Consider the following 21,758-nt stretch of genomic DNA (forward strand, 5'->3'; position numbering starts at 1 on the left):
AAGTGGAGAAACACTTTTAAAAGTCAGCAAATAGGCCTACTATGTGTTTGTTTAACTGTGGGAATGATCAGCATTTTAAATCACTTTTTGATTTCCGGAATTGTCCAGGCAACACGCCAAACCCAATTTTTAACAAAACGTTTAATCATGTTTATTTCAATCAACCTGTTGCGCACCAAAACGCTCAGCTGAGTTCCCGCCAAAGGGACACATCCCGTTATCTCACCTCCAATACTTGCCTTGTGTTTGTGAAAAGGAGCGGAGGTTAGATTTTGAAACGCATTTGCAAGAGGACTTTTGGCACGTGGTTTTAAATTCAAAGTTAAAGTTCAGTGTTGGATCTCAATGGACTGCCGAGGTTTTCACGTGGTTGAACTGAAAATCCATGCTCCATAGTTTCTTTGCAGCCACAACTGATGAACTTGGCGGAGACTCATCCCCCCATTTAGCATATATCACGCCTATGTTGGGCTACGCGCTGTTTTTCGGAGTTAAGCGCGAAGGGTGTGGTCATATTTCAGAGGGGAGAATACGCGTAGGATCAGACCGCGTAAAAAGTGCGTGCGTAAAACCGACTTAAGTGGAGACGGGAGAATTCCGCCCTTTACGCCTAAATAGAACAAACAATTTTTTGTAATTTCACAAATATTCGTGTAGGCTTAAATTGGCTATTGCTTTGATATTTCAACAACTCCTAAGGAAAATGTTGTAAGCACATTCCTTTAAAATGTCCAAAACTCCTTACGGTGGTGACTTAAGAACTGACGGTGGTGACAGTAATCTGAGAGTGGTGAAAGTGGCCTAATTAGTACCTGCATTTAGCAAAATAAATAGCCCTCTCAAGTCAATGGCATCTTGCATAAACACTTTATTTTTGTGTGTGCACAGTATGAGCATGTGTTTTTACTTCATTAGTTAGATTATCTAGGAAGGAAGCCACTGGTTGTTGAAAATGTGGTAAAAACAGCTTTTAAGTTGCTCAAATCCAAAATATAGAGGTGTATTATCATAGATGTAGGTCTTGGCTGTGCAGTGAATGCATTGACCAAGCTCCCCATGTTTAACATTTTTCATAAAATGGGCTCTTTCTTGTTTTGTCAACAGCGGCAGACAGAATTAGAGGTAAAAACACATGTTTACTGTATTAAAGTGAATTACTTTAACAATTCAACATAACTGTAGATACTTATTGTATGCATATTCTTAAAACATGTCAAAAACACGTAAAGCATGTGTTTTTTGGTGAACTCCATCAGATGTCACCACCGTCAGGTTTTCTGACAAAAAAAAACTCCAAATGCACCTCAGTGGTGGCTAGAGTATCATTTTGGATCACAATTATTACTAACATGCCTAGTAATGTTTCATTCACCAGCACAATTTAGTAAAATATGGAACAACATGATGAGCAGAACAAAATCTGACGGTGGTGACATCTGACGGTGTGAGACAAAAAAACACTCTTTTAAATATTATGCATTGTTTGTTCACATTAGCCATTTCATTTTCGCTCTGTTTCTTGGGTGCTTCATACCTTTTCTGAAAAAAATTATATTTATTAACATTAATGTAATACAATACTATTAAAACCCCCGACGGTGTTGACAGTTTATGGTTGGGACAGTACCAGTGTCCAAACAAATTAACAAATTGAGGACAAAATAATAAACTTACAGGAGCTTCAGTGATGGTGAAGTAGGCAGTAGAGCTAAAGGTTTGAAAAGGGGTCCTCAGTAATGAAAATTACCTTGTGCATACCTGATTTTAATGTCTTTTAGAAAAAATCTGACGGTGGTGACCAATATGCTGGACAGATTTTGAGCAATCAGTAAATAATAGTAAATATTGTTTTACATCCACTATGTGCACATCTGTAGAACCACTTTAATATGGTCTTCCACATCATGGTGATATTGTTCAATTCTGTTAGTGATTTTTGTATATTAAGTCAATTGAAATGATGATGCCAGTCCTTGGGACAGGCGTTTTTACAGGGTGTGGACAGGTTTATAGTCATGAAAAGTAATAAAATTACACTTAAATATTTCAAACAACTGTGTATTCGTGTGACAGACCCCTTGGCCATTACCTGGGTTCATTTTGTTTGTGAAAATTTAGTTGATTTTCAACAGAATTATTATTTTACTGCAGGGACATGTTTTTGCCAAACTTTCAAGAATCAGTGACTTACATAAGTTAACCATTACACTTAACTCAAGGCTACTCTAAGTTATACATGGTATATGAATCCAGTCAAATCAAAGACATATTAGCCAAAATAAATCAATAGTTGGGAGAGCAAGAGGAGAAGGAGAGGGGGGGACACTCACACAGCCTGATGGCATTGGGGCCTACTAAAACACTATGTTAAATATGATTTCTTTATAGCCTATAAAGAATATTTCTGTATAACCTATAAACAGATTATCATTCAATCTAATGTGATTTGGGAATGATGTCAAGACGTCTATAGAGGATTTTGAACAAACAAGTTGCCCTTGAGTACTCTCGGGTAGCCCTTGGTAGCCCTCGGTAGCCCTCGGTAGCCCTTGGTAGCCCTCGGTAGCCCTTGGTAGCCCTTGGTAGCCCTTGGTAGCCCTGGGTAGCCCTTGGTAGCCCTCGGTAGCCCTTGGTAGCCCTTGGTAGCCCTTGGTAGCCCTTGGTAGCCCTTGGTAGCCCTTGGTAGCCCTCGGTAGCCCTCGGTAGTCCTCAGACTCAGAAAGGTTGGACCCTTGATATATACTCTTAATCTCTGCTAATAGCATGCAGCTCTACAAAGCCAAGAGGCAGTAAGCCGACAGGAGATCAACAGTATAAAACCCCTGCCAGTGTAACAAAGTCCTCACACTACTGTGCGTATATACAGTACAAGTACAACACATTGCCTTTGAAGGACAGCATTTTATTATACAGTACAAAAAAGGGGGTCTCAATATTTCAGAGTAAATATATACACTCAGATAGAATACATGTATTTGTAACACAGTGGAGTTAAATAACAGGGTACAATTCTGGAGGTGGCCAGTGTCATTTCAACTAGTCTACTAAATTCACACAAAGAACAAAATTAACACTATTTTAGATTGAACCAAACACTGATGAACTACCAAACTCTTTTAGTAATTACGATATGAAACAACACATTCTGAATGACAAATATTTTAATTTCTTTTATGACTATGGGAAGTTTGAAAAAGCTTCCTCATATTCCTCATTGCACTGTTTTCTTTAATACACGTTTCCGTCCTTAACCAAATATAGTATAGAGGAATTCATTTAATTAACTTGATGAAAGTCAAGGACCGAAACGTTGTGTATTATTATGCGATCTCTATTATCTAATTCTCTATTATCTAATATTTCTGTGAAGCCAATCTTATGACAAATAAATGTATCATCACAATGGCAACTCATTGAGCAAACAAGGGGCCGGTGGCCAGCGAGTGAGGCTATTTTCTTTTTCGGACCCTCGAAACATTGGAAATTTGGCGAGTGGACCTTTTTACTTTCTAGTTGAGTACACCTGGTATAGAGGAATTTATTTAATTAACTTAACAAGTCCAGGACCGAAACGTTGTGTATTAAAGAAAACATCAAAATGTCTTTTCAAACTGTCTGATGAGTGACCATGGGTCATCTCCTACGCACCTGCCAGCTGAGGTGTGCGGAAAAAGTCACAGTGAAGAGTGGTACAGGAAATGAGTGGGAGACGGCGGAGGATCTGGAATTGGAATTGACCAGAGTTGGGAATTGAACCAGTGACGCCAGCGTAGCAGTTCAGTGCCCAGTCAACTAAGCCAGTGGGCCACAAAGTCACAAGTTTAAAGGGACACCGTGCAGGAAATGATCAAAAAAGGTACTGCAACTATGCTGCTCATTGAAACTGGGCTGCCTATTGCCAAATTTGATCTTTTCATGAAACTTTACTGAGTAATAAACAAATATTTTCTAGTATGGTACAGTCATTTTTGCAGCTAAAAATTACTATTTCTGGAAATTCAAAATGGCGGACCATGGAGAAGATCCCCCTTTTCATCTATGAAAAGTGCAATTTTTCCAGTCATAATGAATACTTAGAATTTGATGGTGGTGGTAAGTATTGAGTCTATTAGTGAATGGGCAGCATGAATTCTGGAAATAAAGAACTAAAAATCTCACACAGTGTCCCTTTAATGTATAACTATGGAATGCTTTGCTGGTATGACCTTCAGAGGGGTCACCTCACACCCGTTGTAGAAGAAGGGGAACACCTGGTCTGTGAAGGGGAGTTTCAAGGTCAGCAGGTCAGTGCCGCTGACGGGGTCAGAGAAGGTCAGCTCACCACTGTCCAAGTCCAACCTACACAGTACACAGTACACAGTAATACAGTGCAATGTTAATCATTAATCGATCAATTAATTAATCAATTAATGTCATCTTTTACAGGGAGACAATTTAACATCTTTTTACAGTGAGACAATTTAACATCTTTTTACAGTCAATTTACCGTAGCCTACCTCACCCGTATCCTGTCGAGCCTGGTGCTCACGAGAAGATGCTCCTTGTCTTGTTGCCCTGGCAACCGGCCGTAGTACTCCTCGTCCCAGAATTCCACGCTGCAGACGCTGCTCCAGACGTCCTCGCCTTTCCGCGGGGCGGAGCCCAGGCACACCCCCACCTCCCAGCTGTTGTTCTCCTCCACGCCCACCTCCCAACACAGTCACATGTGCAGGGTTAACCACGCCCACCTCCCAACACAGTCACATGTGCAGGGTTAAATTCAACACTGTTCTGAGCCTGTATGGTCCCATTCGACCAAGTCGATCAAGTGTTAAATTCACATATTTATCTTCACGATCTTCACAATCTCTACTGATACTGATTACTGATATGACTGATATTGATTACTGATATTACTGATACTGATTACTGATATTACTGATACTGATTACTGATTTTACTGATGCTGATAACCACTTAGAGAGTTGAATTTAATGCTAGTTTAAAGCATGTATGTCTTCATAGTGTTAATTCAACACAGAGGGAGCTAAAATGTATCCTACCACTAAAATGGAATGGGACCATATGTGCTTTGAAATGAATGGAGTTGAATCAACACTGCCACATTCATTACCTCCCAGCAGTGGCTGCCCGCCTCCAGGCCTCGGCTGCCCAGCACGCAGGCAAAGGTGTCATACCTAAAACAAGAAAGACTAATACCTAAAAAAAAAGAAGGAAAAATCCGCACACTGTTGCTGCTCATAGCTGGGGAGCCAAAGTCCCAAAATTGGGTTGGACCTGACATGGCTTGCCATACTTTTTATTTGTGATTTTTTTGGATAGTTCTATCCCTTAGGACAAATAATTGGAGGGTCTGCTCGGGCGGAAATATCGCGAAAAAAAGTTGTGCCTATATGAATGTATGTACCCTTCATTTTTCGAGAGAAATTTCTGAAAAATGAAAAATGACCTGAAATCCTTGGTGGCTTGGGTAAGCTGTCAATAAAGGCTTCCAGGTGCACAGGACATACATGCTGACAACATTCAATAGAAAAAATATTCTTAAACCACATTTCAATAGGGTTTTGACTCAATTTTGTGCTTAAAAATTAAGCGTTTTTTCCCCTTTTTTGCTATATTTTCATCTTTACCTCATTGGCAATCAAGTTTTTCTTCATGTTTTGACATTAAACAATATGCCATTCTTTTTATTACGAAGTATAGTGATACCACAACAAAAACTATGAAAATACAACCAAAATCAATTGATCTGCGATGACTGTAGTGTATGTACCCTTCAATTTTAGAGAGAATTTTCTGAAAAATGAAAAATGACCTGAAATCCTTAGTGGCTTGGGTAAGCTGTCAATAAAGGCTTTCCAGGTGCAAAGGACCCATCTACTGATGATATCCAATAAAGAAAATATTGTTAAACCACATTTGTACATGATTTTGGCTCAATTTTATGACCTAAAATTAGGCGTTTTTTCACTTTTTTGCTATATTTTCATTATTTCTTCATTGGCAATCAAGTTTTTCTTCATGTTTTGACATCAAACAATATGCCATTCTTTTTATTAAGCAGTATAGTGATACCACAGCAAAAACCATGAAAATACAACCAAACTCAAGCATATCCCTACTTCCTGGATGTGACACAGTGAGCTATTTACACAGATGGGGGCAAAGGCGGGCCTACACAAAGCCTGGAAAGCCTATATTTTCAGGAATCACATAACCCATTGCAGTTTGCACACAGGGCAAACTGTTCTACATAGGACATCATCGCCAGCATGCTTCATACACTACTGGAGAACATGGAGCTGAGGAACACATATGCACATTTTTGGACCACAGTTTAGCCTCCAGCACCATCCAGCCATAGAGTCTTTGTTCTAAACCCCACTATCTGAGACTGTACAACCATCATGTACTGTGGATTTCCTCTCTAACTGCTCCCTCTTGTTATCAACACCAGCACACCTCAAGGGTGTGTGCTAAGCCCTCTGCTCTACACCCTATCCACCCACAACTGCCTCTTTCTCCTCATTTGCTGACACGTTGTCGCACTAATTATGAATGAAGACAAGACATACTACAGGAACAAGACAAAACATCTTCCGCCGTGGTGTAACGACAATTACTTCGTATTGGACTCCAAAAACAACAAGGGAATCATTGTGGACTTTCACAAAAACAATCACAGAAGTCACAGACCCCTCTGGTGACTCATACAGTGGTAGAGAGGGTCAGCAGCTTTAAATCCCTGGAGGACGTGTCCTGGAGTATTCACATGGCCTCAGTGGTCAGCAAGGCCCAACAATGTCTCTTCTACCAGAAGAAACTGATGGGCTACCAAATCCTGAAGCCACTGTTGGTCAACTTCCACATCTGTGCCATCAGAGGACAAGTAGGCACTCCAGCATGTGATGACAACAGCTCAGAAAATCCCTGGGATGCCTCTACCAGATATCAACCACACGCACTGTCAGGATGTGGACACCAAAAGCAGAAGAAGCGCTGAAATACTGCTTTGAGTCCACTGATTGGTCTGTTCTGCAGCTGCTGAAACATCTGCATGGGGGAGTTCCCAGTAGTTTGGTACAAATTTGTGTATGTGCATGTTAAATGGGCAAACATCCTCTCTACACGTTTTAATGTCATCAACGGGGTATGACGGGGGAAAATGTTATCTCCAGCCTTATTCAATGCTTATATGGATGAAATGAAACAAGTTATATACTTGGTGATAGTTGGTGTTGACTAATCACTTGCTATATGCAGCCAACCTTACCATTCTATCTCCAAGTAAGAGTTAGTTCCAACAGCTCCTTTATATCTGTTCTGATTATGAGGTAGAGTTTGACATTAATAACAATGTTAGGAAGAGTGTGATACTGTGATTAAAGTTCTCTCCTGTCTATCTATCTAAGAGCTGGGAGTAGCAAATGCCACAAAATATCTGTGGTGCATCCTGCATCCTGATGGCTGAAACTGATAGCGCAATTAGTTGATCCAGGTCATAGCTCTGTTAGGGACATGTCTATGAGCTGGGAACACTGGTATAAGTGTCTTCATTAGCTTCCCTGTTTATACGTACTGTATGTAGGCTACTGTATGAAAGTATGCTGTTGTGAAGTATTGGTGTACTGTGTATTTCATGTATCCCTTTTGGTCCTCAAGCCTGTAATATTATTTAAAACATGATGCAACACATCTTCAACAAGAGTCTACAAACGAGTAAGGCACCTGTAGATAGTGCCTACAGTAGAAGACCTCTTCTCTCATACCAGTCCCCAAAAAGCAACACAACAATGATTACAGACCAGCTGCTCTCACATAATGAGAACATTTGAGTGGGTACTGCTGCTCAACAGAAAGAACATCCAGGTTTACCATGCACTGGATTCCATACAGTTTATTTATCAGGATAATGTGGGAGTTGTGGACGTTATCCTGTAACTGCTACATGGGGAAAATTCTCACTTGGACAAAGGAGACAGTGAGAATAATGTTCTTTGATTTCTCTAGTAGTGCCTCAAACATCCAGACACTTTTGCTGAGAGACTAACTTCTGCAGATGGTGGATACAGCTCTGGTGACCTGGATAAATGACCCCAGTACATCAGACTAAATGACCTTACATCACAAACTGGTCAGCAGCACTGGAGTGCCACAAGGAATGGTGTTCTCCTTGGTGTTGTTCACCCTATACCACCTACTTTTGCTACAGCACTACCACATGCTTTTGCTATACCTACCACATGCAAGTTTCCATAATGACACTGCAATTGTGAGGTGTATCAAGGGTGGGTAGGATGGGGAGTACAGGCGACAGGTGGATAACTTGGTGCCGGACCAACTAGCTGCAAACAGCTCCATAAAAACTAAGGAGACTGTGCTTGACATAAGGAGAACCACCCCTCCACTCTATCAGAAAGGGTTCTACACAGTGTGGTCTAAAACGTCAGCATCGGAAAGGTCTCACACACTGTTGTGTTGTATGACCACCCTTTTCTTAAATTATGATACAAATTTGGTGTTGTATTGTCTTAATAAATGTATACAATGTCTGGACTTACTTTCACCAAGTTTTCACCAATGCAAGATCTTGTATTGATGATGGTAGAGTCTGGACACTATATAACACCTTCTCCAGCATATCCCAAAGATTCTCAGTGAGGTTGAGGTCTAGACTCTGTGGTGGCCTATCCATGTGTAACAATGATCGCTCATGCTTCCTGAACCATGATTTTATAATTTGAGCCTGATTAATCTTGAAATATGCCTGTATTTTTTTTTTTAATCCATTGATATAATTGCATATTGATTCAGCTTTCCAAATACAAAGTATTTCAGTGACTGTTGATTGAAAAATATTTAACCCCTCAAACAGACTAGCATATTTTATATGACCTTATATGGTCATTTCTTTAAAGAAGTTTTAAGAAGTTAGAAACAAGTTGTTGCACCTATTGGTTCAGGGCACACAATTGGTATTTAGCCTCCTCAGAGTTTAGATCTCTCATTCAGATTCTTGAGGTTGGTTGGAGAAGGCTTTACATAGTGTTCAAATTCTACCATCATGCAATACCTTGGTAAAAACTTAAAGCAACACTAGATGGAAAAAGTCCAGATATTGCAGATTGAGTGTGACCTTATAATATGCACCATATGCATTTTTTGCCTGCCTGAATTTGATACATATTATTATGGTTACCCCACCCTCTGGAAGATGAGGGCCCACAACTTTCAAGCTATAAGTGAGCTTATTCCTGGTAATGAATGGGCATTTAATCGCTAGAACCTCATCTCCATGGCATACTGCTGTATGCATAGGTGCTGTGTGTATATGATGTGTATTACAGAACAGTATGTGTGTGGTTGTGTGAAATGCCTTATGGCTAAATGTGTGTTACATGTTAAATATGTATCATGTTTTGCATATCTATTTATTTATGCTGCTAGAGACCTTAATTTCCTTCAGGATTGATAGTTATATACTCTATACACACAGTGTATCTTTCAGAATTTTGAGAGTAGTCTAGGCTTTCCTCCGGGTTACTGTGCCTGCAGATGGCAGAAGGTGTTGAATGGTAGTTGTGTAATTCTGCGGTCTCCCCCTTCTGTGAAAATAGCTCACTGTCACATCCACAAAGTATGTACAGAGTGTACGGGTGATGTACTGTACGTAGTAGTACATACGTTGTGGGGGGTGTCACCTGGGATGCAAATCATTGTAGAATCCCCAGATTACTTGTGTGCGTGTGTGTGTGTGTGTGTGTGAGAGAGGATGTATGTCATTGCTAAGTATACAGTGTGCTTTTCAGCATTTTGATTGTAGCCGGAAATCCTATTGAGTTTCTGGGCCTATTGATCACCAACTAGAGGTGAAATCGCACAGATCCATTGATTTTGGTTGTATTTTTTATATATTTTTTTGCTGTGGAATCAGTATACTGCTTAATAAAAAGAATGGCATATTGTTTGATGTCAAAACATGAAGAAAAACTTGATTGCCAATGAAGAAATGATGAAAATATAGCAAAAAAGTGAAAAAACGCCTAATTTTAGGTCATAAAATTGAGCCAAAATCATGTACAAATGTGGTTTAACAATATTTTCTTATTGGATATCATCAGTAGATGTGTCCTTTGCACCTGGAAAGCCTTTATTGACAGCTTACCCAAGCCACCAAGGATTTCAGGTCATTTTTCATTTTTCAGAAATTTCTCTCTAAAAATGAAGGGTACATGCACTACAGTCATCACAGATCCGTTGATTTTGGTTGTATTTTCATAATTTTTGTTGTGGTATCACTATACTTCTTAAAAAAAAGAATGGCATATTGTTTGATGTCAAAACATGAAGAAAAATTTGATTGCCAATGAGGTAAAGATGAAAATATAGGAAAAAAGTGAAAAAACGCCTAATTTTGAAGCATAAAATTGAGTCAAAACCCTATTGAAATGTGATTTAAAAATATTTTTTCAATTGAATGTTGTCAGCCTGTATGTCCTGTACACCTGGAAAGCCTTTATTGACAGCTTACCCAAGCCAGCAAGGATTTCAGGCCATTTTTCATTTTTCAGAAATTTCTCTCGGAAAATGAAGGGTACATACATTAAAATAGGCACAACTTTTTTTCGCGATATTTCCGCCCGAGCAGACCCTCCAATTATTTGTCCTAAGGGATAGAACTAACAAAAAAATCACGAATAAAAAGTATGGCAGGCCATGTCAGGTTCCTCCCATTTTAAAGCACTTTTGAGAGTTTGGCTCCCCGGCTATCACCGAATTATTCAACACAACGTTTCGACCTCAGGTGGTCTTTCTCAGGTGTATACTTGTAGGTGTGTGTTTGCCCGGGTAGAGTTGAAGGAGAGGATTGTGCACATCCCAGGGAAAGGTGCAGGACGAAGGGCAACTGTAGTTTTCAGAGTGAGAGGTCCAAACACTTAGAATCCTTTTTGTTCTATTTTATTTTTTCATGGCAGGATAATGTTTCGACCTCAACAGTATTCTCCAGATTCTGAAGAAGACTGTTGAGGTTGAAACGTTATCCTGCCATGAAGAAATGAAATAGAACAAAAAGGATTCTAAGTTTGCCCGGGTAGACACACACCTATTCACCTGACCAAGACCTGGTGAGCAGCAGCAGTGTGCATATTTTTCTTTTACGCGTCTTTGTTTGATCCAGCACCTATTTTATTGTATGCGTGCGCATCCCTCACACGACTTAACCCATTTATGCTGGATGTTGCGTTGCAAGTCTGCGTTACATTCAGGCTCATGACATTTGAGATATATATATTCTTAAATATTGGTATGCTAGAGCTACATTAACAAATTGTAATGCAAGATGAGTGTCTTAGCATTTAAATGCAACATATCTGATGTTTCTATGTGCTTCAGAGGCTTCAATGTTTTCAATGTTTTTATAGACTGACAGTACCTTTTCCCAAAAAGGCCTTGGGCATTCAGTACCCATTTCTGCAGATGTTTTAGGTATCAATGGGTTAAAGGTGTCGTACCTCTCCGGGTATCAATGGGTTAAAGGTGTGGTACCTCTCTGGGTTGTCCCTCACGCTACTTAAAGGTGTCGAACCTCTCTGGGTTGTCCCTCACGCTACTTAAAGGTGTGGTACCTCTCCGAGTATCAATGGGTTAAAGGTGTGGTACCTCTCCGGGTATCAATGGGTTAAAGGTGTCGTACCTCTCCGGGTATCAATGGGTTAAAGGTGTGGTACCTCTCCGGGTATCAATGGGTTAAAGGTGTGGTACCTCTCCGGGTATCAATGGGTTAAAGGTGTGGTACCTCTCTGGGTATCAATGGGTTAAAGGTGTGGTACCTCTCCGGGTATCAATGGGTTAAAGGTGTGGTACCTCTCTGGGTATCAATGGGTTAAAGGTGTGTGGTACCTCTCCGGGTTGTCTGGCAGCTGCCGCCCCTGAGGCTCTGCAGTGTTGATGGACACGTGGGTCAGGCAGGGGGAGATGGAGAGACGGCGGTCTGCTGTGTTTGGGTCCAGGATCACGGGGCCTGTACAGAGGGAGAGAGAGGGCAGAGAGAAAGAGAGAGAGAGAGAAGGCAGGGAGAGAGAGAGAAAGAGAGACAGAGAGAGAGCGGGTAGGGAGAGAGAGAGAGAGAGAGAGCGAGAGAGAGAGATATCAACACATCGCATAGCACAGTATAAAGTAGAACATATTCAGAGAAGAACAGAGTGAGCAAGAGAAGAAAGGAAATCCGCACACTGTTACTGCTCACCGATTTATTGAACACAACGTTTCGACCTCAGGCGGTCTTCGTCAGGTGCATAGGCATAGGGACACCCACAGTATAGAGAGTCCTGAAGTATTGAGGGGGGGCAGGTGACGTATTGAGTTCAAAAGTCTAATGGCAGTAGGATAGAAACTGTCCTTCATTCTCGTAGTGGACGCAGAGTCCTAAAGCGCCTGCCAGATGGTAGCATGGTGAAGAGCCTGTGACCAGGGTGTGTGTGATCTTTAAGGATGTTTAATGCTCTTTTTTTGCAGCATGTATGGTGGATCTCCTCAAGTGTGGATAGTTGGCATCCAAGGATGTTCTCCAGATAGCGATAGTGTTTTGTGTAATGGGTAAGTTCAACTCACAGTATTGAACTACGTTCTGCATCCTCTCCCAAACCCGGAATCCCAGGTTTCCCAGGTGCGTTGCCACGCCGATCAGTGCCCCTGGAACAATGCCCTCTGGATGTTGCCATGGACACCGCGCACTGCTGAGCCAATGAGAAGTCAGTATGCATGCACACAGCCTACAGGAGGTTTGAACTGGAGCATCAGAGGAACATGTAACATGAACTCAATCTCACCTTTCCACAGCAGCCACCATGCTCTGCTCATACGAGAAATGACAAGAAAACACTTAGATAAGTGAAACATACAGGTACAAGAAGGTCTATGGTAGGCCTAGTTACTTTTCAGTGGCTTTTACAGCGTGCCACTGGAGGTACGGCGCGCATTAAGGGGCTACGGTCTTTATGTCTGTTTATTTATTTGTATTTGTGTGTATGTTTCTGTATGAAAGCAATCTAACCTGCAAAGGCATGCCATCTGCTGTTAACTCCTCTATTTCACTGATTGTGTTTGATAGAGATAGCATCTCTTCACTCAGCTTGGCGATCTTGCTCTTCATCGTTTTACTCTTCTGCTCCTCTTCCTCCCTCAGGGCTGCTATTCTGGAAGCCTCTTCATCACGGAGGAACTGATGGAGCCTTGCAAACTCTCTCTTGATGCTCTCCTCTGAGTCCCTGGCTTGATGCTATGGTGTTGCAATGGCAATGAAGAAAGTGTTTGTGTTAGGCCTTAAGACCATATGATAATTTCTCAGAGATGTAATAACATACAGTCAATCAATCAATCAATCAACCAATCAATCAATCAATCAATCAATCAATCAATCAATCAATCAATCAATCAATCAATCAATCAATCAATCAATCAGTTAGTCAGTCAGTCAGTCAGTCAGTGTTTATTCTCACCGTTATGTGTTCTGCTGTTTGTGCATACGTGTCTTTGTTGTCTCTCAGGATCTCAAGTTTGGCCCCTAGATCTGCCAGAAGAGTCTGAAGTTCTCTCTGGAAAGCACATGATTATGAAGAGGACAGTACCGTATATCCAAAGCATGGTCTACCTGCTTTTGCAATAAAACCAGGAAATCTGAATGCTGCGATGCATCTGGTATGCACCCAAAAGACGTGTGTTATTCTGTTTATAGACCTTCTGAATCGATGCACAATACCTTTTATTCAGCATGTCCACTTTAGTGGGTCACTTTGGAAATAAAGGCATCTGCTGCAGTAAATGTTTTGAAATTATATTACATAATGCTATTAATGCACCTTTCTTGGTTTCAAATAACACAGATGCGAACTTTCCATTAGGCAAACCTAGGCAATTGCCTAGGGCCCCGAGCCAAATCTGTCCTCCATAGGGGCCCCAATTGTCACACTATGTGCAGTAAACACACACACACAAGCTGCAACATGATCTCCAGCGTTTCCGTGCTCCTGGACACGGATGTTAAGGACAAGAAATCTGTGTCCAGGAGCACGGACTTGATATGAATTTGATAGCCTATCAACCAACTGGAAAAGGTATTCCTCAAAAATATGTCTTTGATGACAGGTTAAGGTTAGGGAATGTTTTGGTCAGTGCACAACTTAAATTGCTATAGCATTATTTTGTTTAGGATTAGCATTTGGTATGCATTTTCTAATGATAGAGTTAACACAGTGCTGTGGGATATAGAAAGCACTTCCGTGTGTCCATCATGGAAAACAATTTCGTGTCCACAAGCACGGAATTTTGGCAAAATCCGTGCTCCTGGACACAGATTTCGTGCCCTTAACATCCGTGTCCAGGAGCATGGAATTTTGGAGATCAGGCTGCAAGTAGGCTTGATCTTAACTTGTCACTTGTGTGACGTAATATATGAGACAAAACACTGTAATACAGTAGCACCAAAACACAGAATTGTATGTCTATATAATAACTTTTGAGGGGGCCCCGTGTTTATATTTTGCCTAGGCCCCTAAAATGGCTAGATCCCTCCTTGCAATAACATACACAGTATACAATAGCACCAACCTTAAGCTCAACACCAGCTTCTTCCTCTACGGACCAGCATTTGTGTCCCTTATGCTGCTGATCGTCACCCCGACATTGATCACACAGAAACTGCTTGTCTTCCAGGCATAGGTGCTTGGCCTTCTCCCCGTGTCGCCCACACAACAGCACCTCAGGTGGTTCTGCTGCAGCCTTATGGCTCTCAGTTTGTGGCCGGCGTCCTCCGGGCGCGCCTGAACGATGATCCTGCTGCTTCTTCTTTGCAGCAGCAGGGAGGGATCCACAGGGCAGGCTCTCCTCGTTAGAGACTACGGCAGCAGGAGGGAGGGATCCACAGGGCAGGCTCTCCTCATTAGAGACTACGGCAGCAGGAGGGAAGGATCCACAGGGCAGGCTCTCCTCGTTAGAGACTACTCTACACACCGAGCACACGGCAGCAGGAGGGAAGGATCCACAGGGCAAGCTCTCCTCGTTAGAGACTACTCCACACACCGAGCACTGGTAGGACCCCCTCCAGCCACGCTGCAGGCAGCGCTTACACACTCCATGTCCACACATGAGAAGAACGACGTCCTCTGGGGTTTTGGAGCAAGCCGTGCAGAGACACACTTCAGCATCCATCTTCATCTCACAGTGTGTAGACACGTAACTTAGCTTTTTTTTTTTTTAACACTTAAAAATGTTCTTAAAGCCAGAGGGATCCTTTTTTTGCTTTTCCTTGACGCCTAAGACTGAGACTGAGAATGAATGAAGTACTTTAAGGACATATGTATCCTCAGGAAGTTGCATCAGATGTCAGAGCTGGTGTAAGCTGTGAGGTCCTGCAGCAGGAGAGCGTAGTGTAGTGTAGTACAGCTAGAGGCTTTGCAGAGCGTAGTGTAGTGTAGTACAGCTAGAGGCTTTGCAGACACTGAGTGCATTACAATATGCGACCTTGCCTCCTCCACTTGTGCTTGTCTCCTCATCCCGCCTCCTGGCCCCTCCTCCGTGGAGAAAACGATAAAGTTTCCCAGCTGTCAGCCTAGCCACAACAACTTTTGAGGGACTGTATTTCATTCACCATGCCAATTTCAAATGAGAAAAAGACTCAATTACAATTGAGCTTTTGCAAGATATTGAAATATAATGCTGTTGTCAGTGATGTCATCATGACATACTACTTCCTGGTACGAGGAGACAAGCACAAGTGGAGGAGGCAAGGTCGCATATTGTAACGCACTCAGAGCCTGCTTGCCAGTCCTGCAGGTATGGATTTAGGGAAAGCAGGTTTTACAACTCCTCAAATTATGTTTCTCAACAGGGACGGAGATATAGGAGGGGGCGAGCGGGGAATTTGCCCCTAGGCCCAGGGCCCTCCTGTACTGGTGGTGGGAGCCTGAATATAAGCTTGGCCAGCAGTATGGGGGGGCCCATCAGTGTTTTGCCCCGGGGCCTTAAATGCAATCGCTCCACCACTGTTTCTGAATACCGTATGTGCGTGAGCATGCGTATAAGCTGCGTGTGCGTGACCACCTGGCTCGTACCTGCCTGGGCAGGCAAGGAGAGGTATGCAGCCTTAAAGCCTCCACAATCACAATGGCTTTGACCTTTACGGTAGCTTTTAAAAAGGTCACACAACCAAAACAAAAAAGAGGGAGGAGTGTGGGTGTCAAGTTGGATTGTGGTACTGTAGGTATTTCCCAGTGTCACGTCTATTATACACTGCCACAGTCAGGGCCGGATTAACTCACAGGCTAGATATGGCTGCATCCTAGGGCCCCCAGCTGCCAGGGCCCCCCCACAGGCTAGATATGGCTGCAGCCTATGGCCCCCACCTGCAAGGGGCCCCCACAGGCTAGATATGGCTGCAGCCTAGGGGGCCCCTACAGGCTAGATATGGCTGCAGCCTAGGGCCCCCCAGCTGCAAGGGGCCCCACAGGCTAGATATGGCTGCAGCCTAGGGGGCCCCACAGGCTAGATATGGCTGCAGCCTAGGGCCCCCCAGTTGCAAGGGGCCCCACAGGCTAGATATGGCTGCAGCCTCGGGGCCCCCACCTGCAAGGAGGGCCCTACAGGCTAGATATGGCTGCAGCCTAGGGGGCCCCTACAGGCTAGATATGGCTGCAGCCTAGGGCCCCCCACAGGCTAGATATGGCTGCAGCCTAGGGGCCCCCACCTGCAAGGGGCCCCCTACAGGCTAGATATGGCTGCAGCCTATGGGCCCCCACAGGCTAGATATGGCTGCAGCCTTGGCATCCCCAACATAAACTTCCACATGCGTATATGCACTAAAAAAACATTTAAGTGATTAATTACAATGATTCTTGCGATAGAAATTAATCAATACCTTAATGACTTAAAATGGGGACGAAAACATCTTTTACTTTGGCCTTAATTTGACCTAATTACAATGTTTGCAAGCACAATTTTGGTCACAACCTCAACACAAACAAAATTCTGTGCACCCCCTGAAATCTCTGGTGCACCCCCAGGGGGTGCCCGCACCCCAGGTTGAGAACCACTGCTATACTCTACAGTATACTGTTGCTGTGTAGGTGCAGCACATGAAATGAAAGAACACGTAGCCTACTGTGGCATTACCTTCAAGCCTGGGGAATTAAAAGGGGTTTGACCTTTAAGTTAGCTTTTAAAAAGGTCACACAACAAAAGCAAAAAGGAGGGAGGAGTTTGGGTGTCAAGTTGGATTGTGGTAGGCCTATTTCACAGTGTTACATCCATAGTTCATCAGTGTCACACTCATTGTGTATCTCACTGTGCTGTACTGTTACAGTGTAGGTTCAATACATGAAATGAAAGAGCATGTACTGTGACATTATATGCTGTACGTTACATTAACATATTCCATGGCATGAACCTCCATTTTTATTTGCAACTAATTATAAAAAAAATAGTCTCAAGATTTATTTTCAAAGAGTAGGCTACATAAATTTCTTCACTGCCTTTGGAAAAAGTCATGCTTTGCTTCTGTTTGTTTGGTACCAGAATACTTACACTCACAGCAGCCCAACCCATATACTATTACTGCACCCATACACTCTACACCAGCGATTCTCAAAGTGTGGTCCGGGGACCACTAGTGGTCCGCCACAGAGCTCAGGTGGTCCGCGAGAGGAATCCTACTTTTCCAAGACAAGCTAGCAGTGGGCTACATTTGTAACATAATTATAAAACTACACATTGCTGAAGTGTTATGTTCACCTCAATAAGACAGGCTTGTGTAATAAATAAAAATAAAATGTAAGTGAAATTATCAGTGTCAAATTAGCACCCGTCAACTGTCAATTCAGTTGACCTGTGGTCCCTGAGCATTTTGGGGGGAACCAAGTGGTCCTCGGTCTGAAAGAGTTTGAGAAACACTGCCCTATACTATTACAGTGTAACAGAACTGATATGCACAAAACCAGTTTAGACAGTTCCAGTGACATTTTTGAAGGTAAATCCCATGAAAGATACTGAAACGCATTTACTGTGTGTTGTGCAACTGGTAGATCATTTATACAACAATATTGGATGGCAGATTGGGTGAATAGGTCTGCCACAACCTGCAACAATAGCTTGAAATACACACAGAAATCGAGCAACCTGCGATAGTTCTGGCAGACCATGTAGTGTCAACGCGCCCTTTTGTCTATTGGCTGACGCAGACCCAACCTATACAGCTCTCCACGAATCAGCCGCGCTTTGGTTAATCAGCTGCTGCTCGCAATTGGATGCTGACCTTTGGCGCGCTTTATTTACATGTAAACTAACGAAATTGTTTTCCTGTCATTGCTTTTTGCTGTTTTGATTTGCTCCCACCACCTGCTCCACCAGACTTATCATTGCCAAATATGTTGTCATTGTTGCTTGCTCTGTTCTAGGGGGTATGTTGCCTTTCCAGCTAAATGGAAGGCACTCCACCTGAGGATGCTGCTGTTCCCTGTATTGGCTTCCATGGAGCTCATGGAGAAGCCGGGGAACTTCCTCCGAACAGAGCCATACCGCCAAACACAAATGTCTGCATTCAGAAATAAAGCTTCCGAAATGTATCTCTGTTTCCCGTCTCATTTTTGACGAGAGTGGTTATGACAGAAATACAGTATGTTGAAATTAGGGATGGGATATCGGTATCGGTGTATCGCTGTAGACCTCCTTGGTGTATCGGTATCGGGTTCAGATATCAACATAATTCAGAGATCGGATCGGATCGGAATTTTCCCAAAGTATCGGAATTTTCCTGATACTGACATTGAGCCAGGTGTAATGCATATTAGTTTTCAGGATGAGATTGTTACTTTTTTACTTGTTACTTTTTACTTATTAATTGGTTTCCTGTTCTTCTGACTTCCTTTTCTGACCAAATAGTCTACTTTGACCTACCTCAAGTTGAAACCCATGCATATATGTGGTTTTGGTATAGGATCGAAGTGGTATCGGTATCGGCAGATATCCAAATTTAGATATCGGGGTCGTATCGGAAGTGAAAAAATGTGTATCGGTGCTTCCCTAGTTGAAATACCAATAATGTTGCTATAATAATGTGCATGATGATGCTATGTGGTGGTGTGATTAGGCAGCGGTGTGATTACTGTGAGGCTTTCACCTTGCTTGTTATAACATATTTATTCAGTGCAATTAGAAAGCATATTCGTAATCGTGAGAAAGTGATTCATCACTACAGCATAAACATTTAATGTTATCAAGGTCTAAATATCATAGTAGGCATTAAAAAGCTAGCAGTTGTACAATCTGCATTTGTTTAAAGAGTAAAATAGCAAATGGGGTTCATATGCATTGTACTGTACTATACAGTACTCTACACTCTACTCTACTGTACTGTACTGTACTGTACTGCACTGTACTCTACTGTGCTACTATACTACTGTACTCTACTCTACTGTACTGTACTCTACTGTACTCTACTGTACTGTACTCTACTCTACTGTACTCTACTCTACTCTACTCTACTGTACTCTACTGTACTCTACTGTACTGTACTGTACTCTACTCTACTCTACTCTACTCTACTCTACTACTGTACTCTAAACTACTGTTCTCTTCTGTACTACACTGTACTGTAATGTACTGTACTCTACTTTACTGTACTCTACTGTGCTACTATACTACTGTACTCTACTCTACTCTACTCTACTCTACTCTACTCTACTGTACTCTACTCTACTCTACTCTACTCTACACTCTATTTTACTTAACTCTACTGTACTCTACTGTACTGTACTCTTCTTAACTCTACTGCACTGTACTGTACTCTTCTTAACTCTACTGTACTGTACTGTACTGTACTCTTCTTAACTCTACTCTACTCTACTGTACTGTACTCTACTGTACTCTACTGTACTACACTGTTATGTAATGTACTGTAATGTAAGCCACTATACTGTATTGTAATGTATGTAATATGCTGCAGGCCTACTGTATATGCATGGATTACAAACAATACTAACTCTGCTAGCATTTATACCACATTGCCATTAAAAATGAAAACTAAGGCGCACACTTTATTCATCTGCATTTTTAAAAATAAAACAATTCAATGCTATATGCAGGCTCATGGGTAGTTATGTGTCAGGATTTGTCAGGTTTGGGGCCGATCTTCAGCTCTCCTCCTCAGACCCTCAACACTCAGCAGGAGGCTCCACAGTGGGTGGGAAGGCAGCAGGTGCCTGGAAAAGGAATACACAAGAAGGAAGCAGGTTGATCTACACCCATGCATTCATTTAATGACAGATGGGCTGCGTTTTCGTGTGTAAGGTGCTGATTACACCTATGAAGCTATTTATATCCCCGAAACGCGGAGTGACGGGTATGTAATGGTTTTGCACGCCCTGCGTCCGCCACTGCGTGAGGTCTTTCATGTTAACGTGATGATTTTTAAACTAATGGATGGATTGGACCCAGATTCTGTGTGGTAATGCTCTAACATGGGTTTGTGAACTGATAAGATTATTGGAGGCCAAAACTCTCAAGACGGCTGAATTCAAGATGGTTGAATTTTTGTTTGGCCCATAACTTCTGACCGGATGGATGGATTTGCCTCAATTTTTTTGGGTGGTGTATTTATATATATTGAATATGTTACATAATGGTAATAATTAGAATATACACATTATATTCCTTGAAAGAAACTGTTGAGTCTTACAGAATGCAAGGGTTTACAATATTTCTGTTTTTTTATGCTTCTAAGGCATTTTTTAAACATAGGTTTTTAGATAGGTTGACAGGAGTGGTGGAAATGATGGGGGGATTGGAAGCACCATGTTTCGGTGATATACCTTTAGCAGTCAGAGACGACCGCATAGGCCTAGCTTTTAATGTTGATCTTTAAGTATGAAAACAACATGTGGATAAAAATAACGACTCCCATGTGACAGGTACATTTTAGTAGCCTAGTAAACCAGCGCCACCCGCTGGACGGCAACATTTTTTCGGCTGCAAGTGGTCTGGCCTCGCATCGTTTGAGTGGTCTGCAAGGCTTGCCAAGAATCTGGCAAACCAATCACAACGTAGATATTTGTTTTGAATTTGTTTTGGATCAAAGCGGAAGGGGTTTTGAGGGAGTGACGACGAAGCTCGCAATGTTGGGAAAGCACATCAACGAGAAACATAGCGCTGATTGGTCAGAATTGGTCAGTTACATGTAGGCCTAAATGAGAGACAGGGACTGATGTGTTTTCAAAAATATCCATAAACGTGAAAAAAAAAACCTCAGAATGTTCCCACTGTACCTCTGAGGTGGTCAGTGGAGTTGCAGACAGGTGCGGGGAAGGACAGGGAGGAGGCACCGGGTTGGGAAGGTACATCACCTGCTGCAAACCAAGACAGAAGACACAGTATAATAACAACATACAAAATATGAACTGGGTATTTACATGCATGCCACAAACTAATAGTGTGGTGGCATGGATTAACAACAGTGATGCATATCCCTATTATCATGTCATGGGCTCTCTCACCTGGCCTGGTAACTCTCTCTAATTGCGATCAATTATCTGCCTCTCTGCTCACTACTCACTCTGCTCTGTCTAATTAGCTTCACCTGTGTCTGCTCTGCTCTGCTCTGATCTGTTCTCATTAACCCACCAGCTGCACTGCATTTCCTGCTCATCACCAACAGTATTTAAAGCCCTGTTTTTCAGTCTACCTTTGTCAGAACGTCTGCGAAGCCTGCACCT

The 21,758-nt window shown here is 42.3% G+C and overlaps 1 protein-coding gene across 1 annotated transcript; it reads right to left on the bottom strand.

Annotated features, from left to right (window-relative positions):
* Positions 1 to 12,826: 12,826 nt before the first annotated feature.
* LOC134448760 (E3 ubiquitin-protein ligase TRIM7-like) lies at positions 12,827 to 15,207 on the bottom strand. The gene is made up of 4 exons (XM_063198416.1): positions 14,608 to 15,207; positions 13,500 to 13,595; positions 13,055 to 13,279; positions 12,827 to 12,853 (listed from the first exon to the last, which is right to left on the bottom strand). The coding sequence occupies exons 1-4, from the start codon at positions 15,205 to 15,207 to the stop codon at positions 12,827 to 12,829; spliced, it is 948 nt and encodes a 315-aa protein (XP_063054486.1).
* Between the last annotated feature and the right edge of the window lie 6,551 nt (positions 15,208 to 21,758).

The sequence above is a fragment of the Engraulis encrasicolus genome, chromosome 5, assembly GCF_034702125.1.
Source record: "Engraulis encrasicolus isolate BLACKSEA-1 chromosome 5, IST_EnEncr_1.0, whole genome shotgun sequence".
Taxonomy (NCBI): Eukaryota; Metazoa; Chordata; class Actinopteri; order Clupeiformes; family Engraulidae; genus Engraulis; species Engraulis encrasicolus.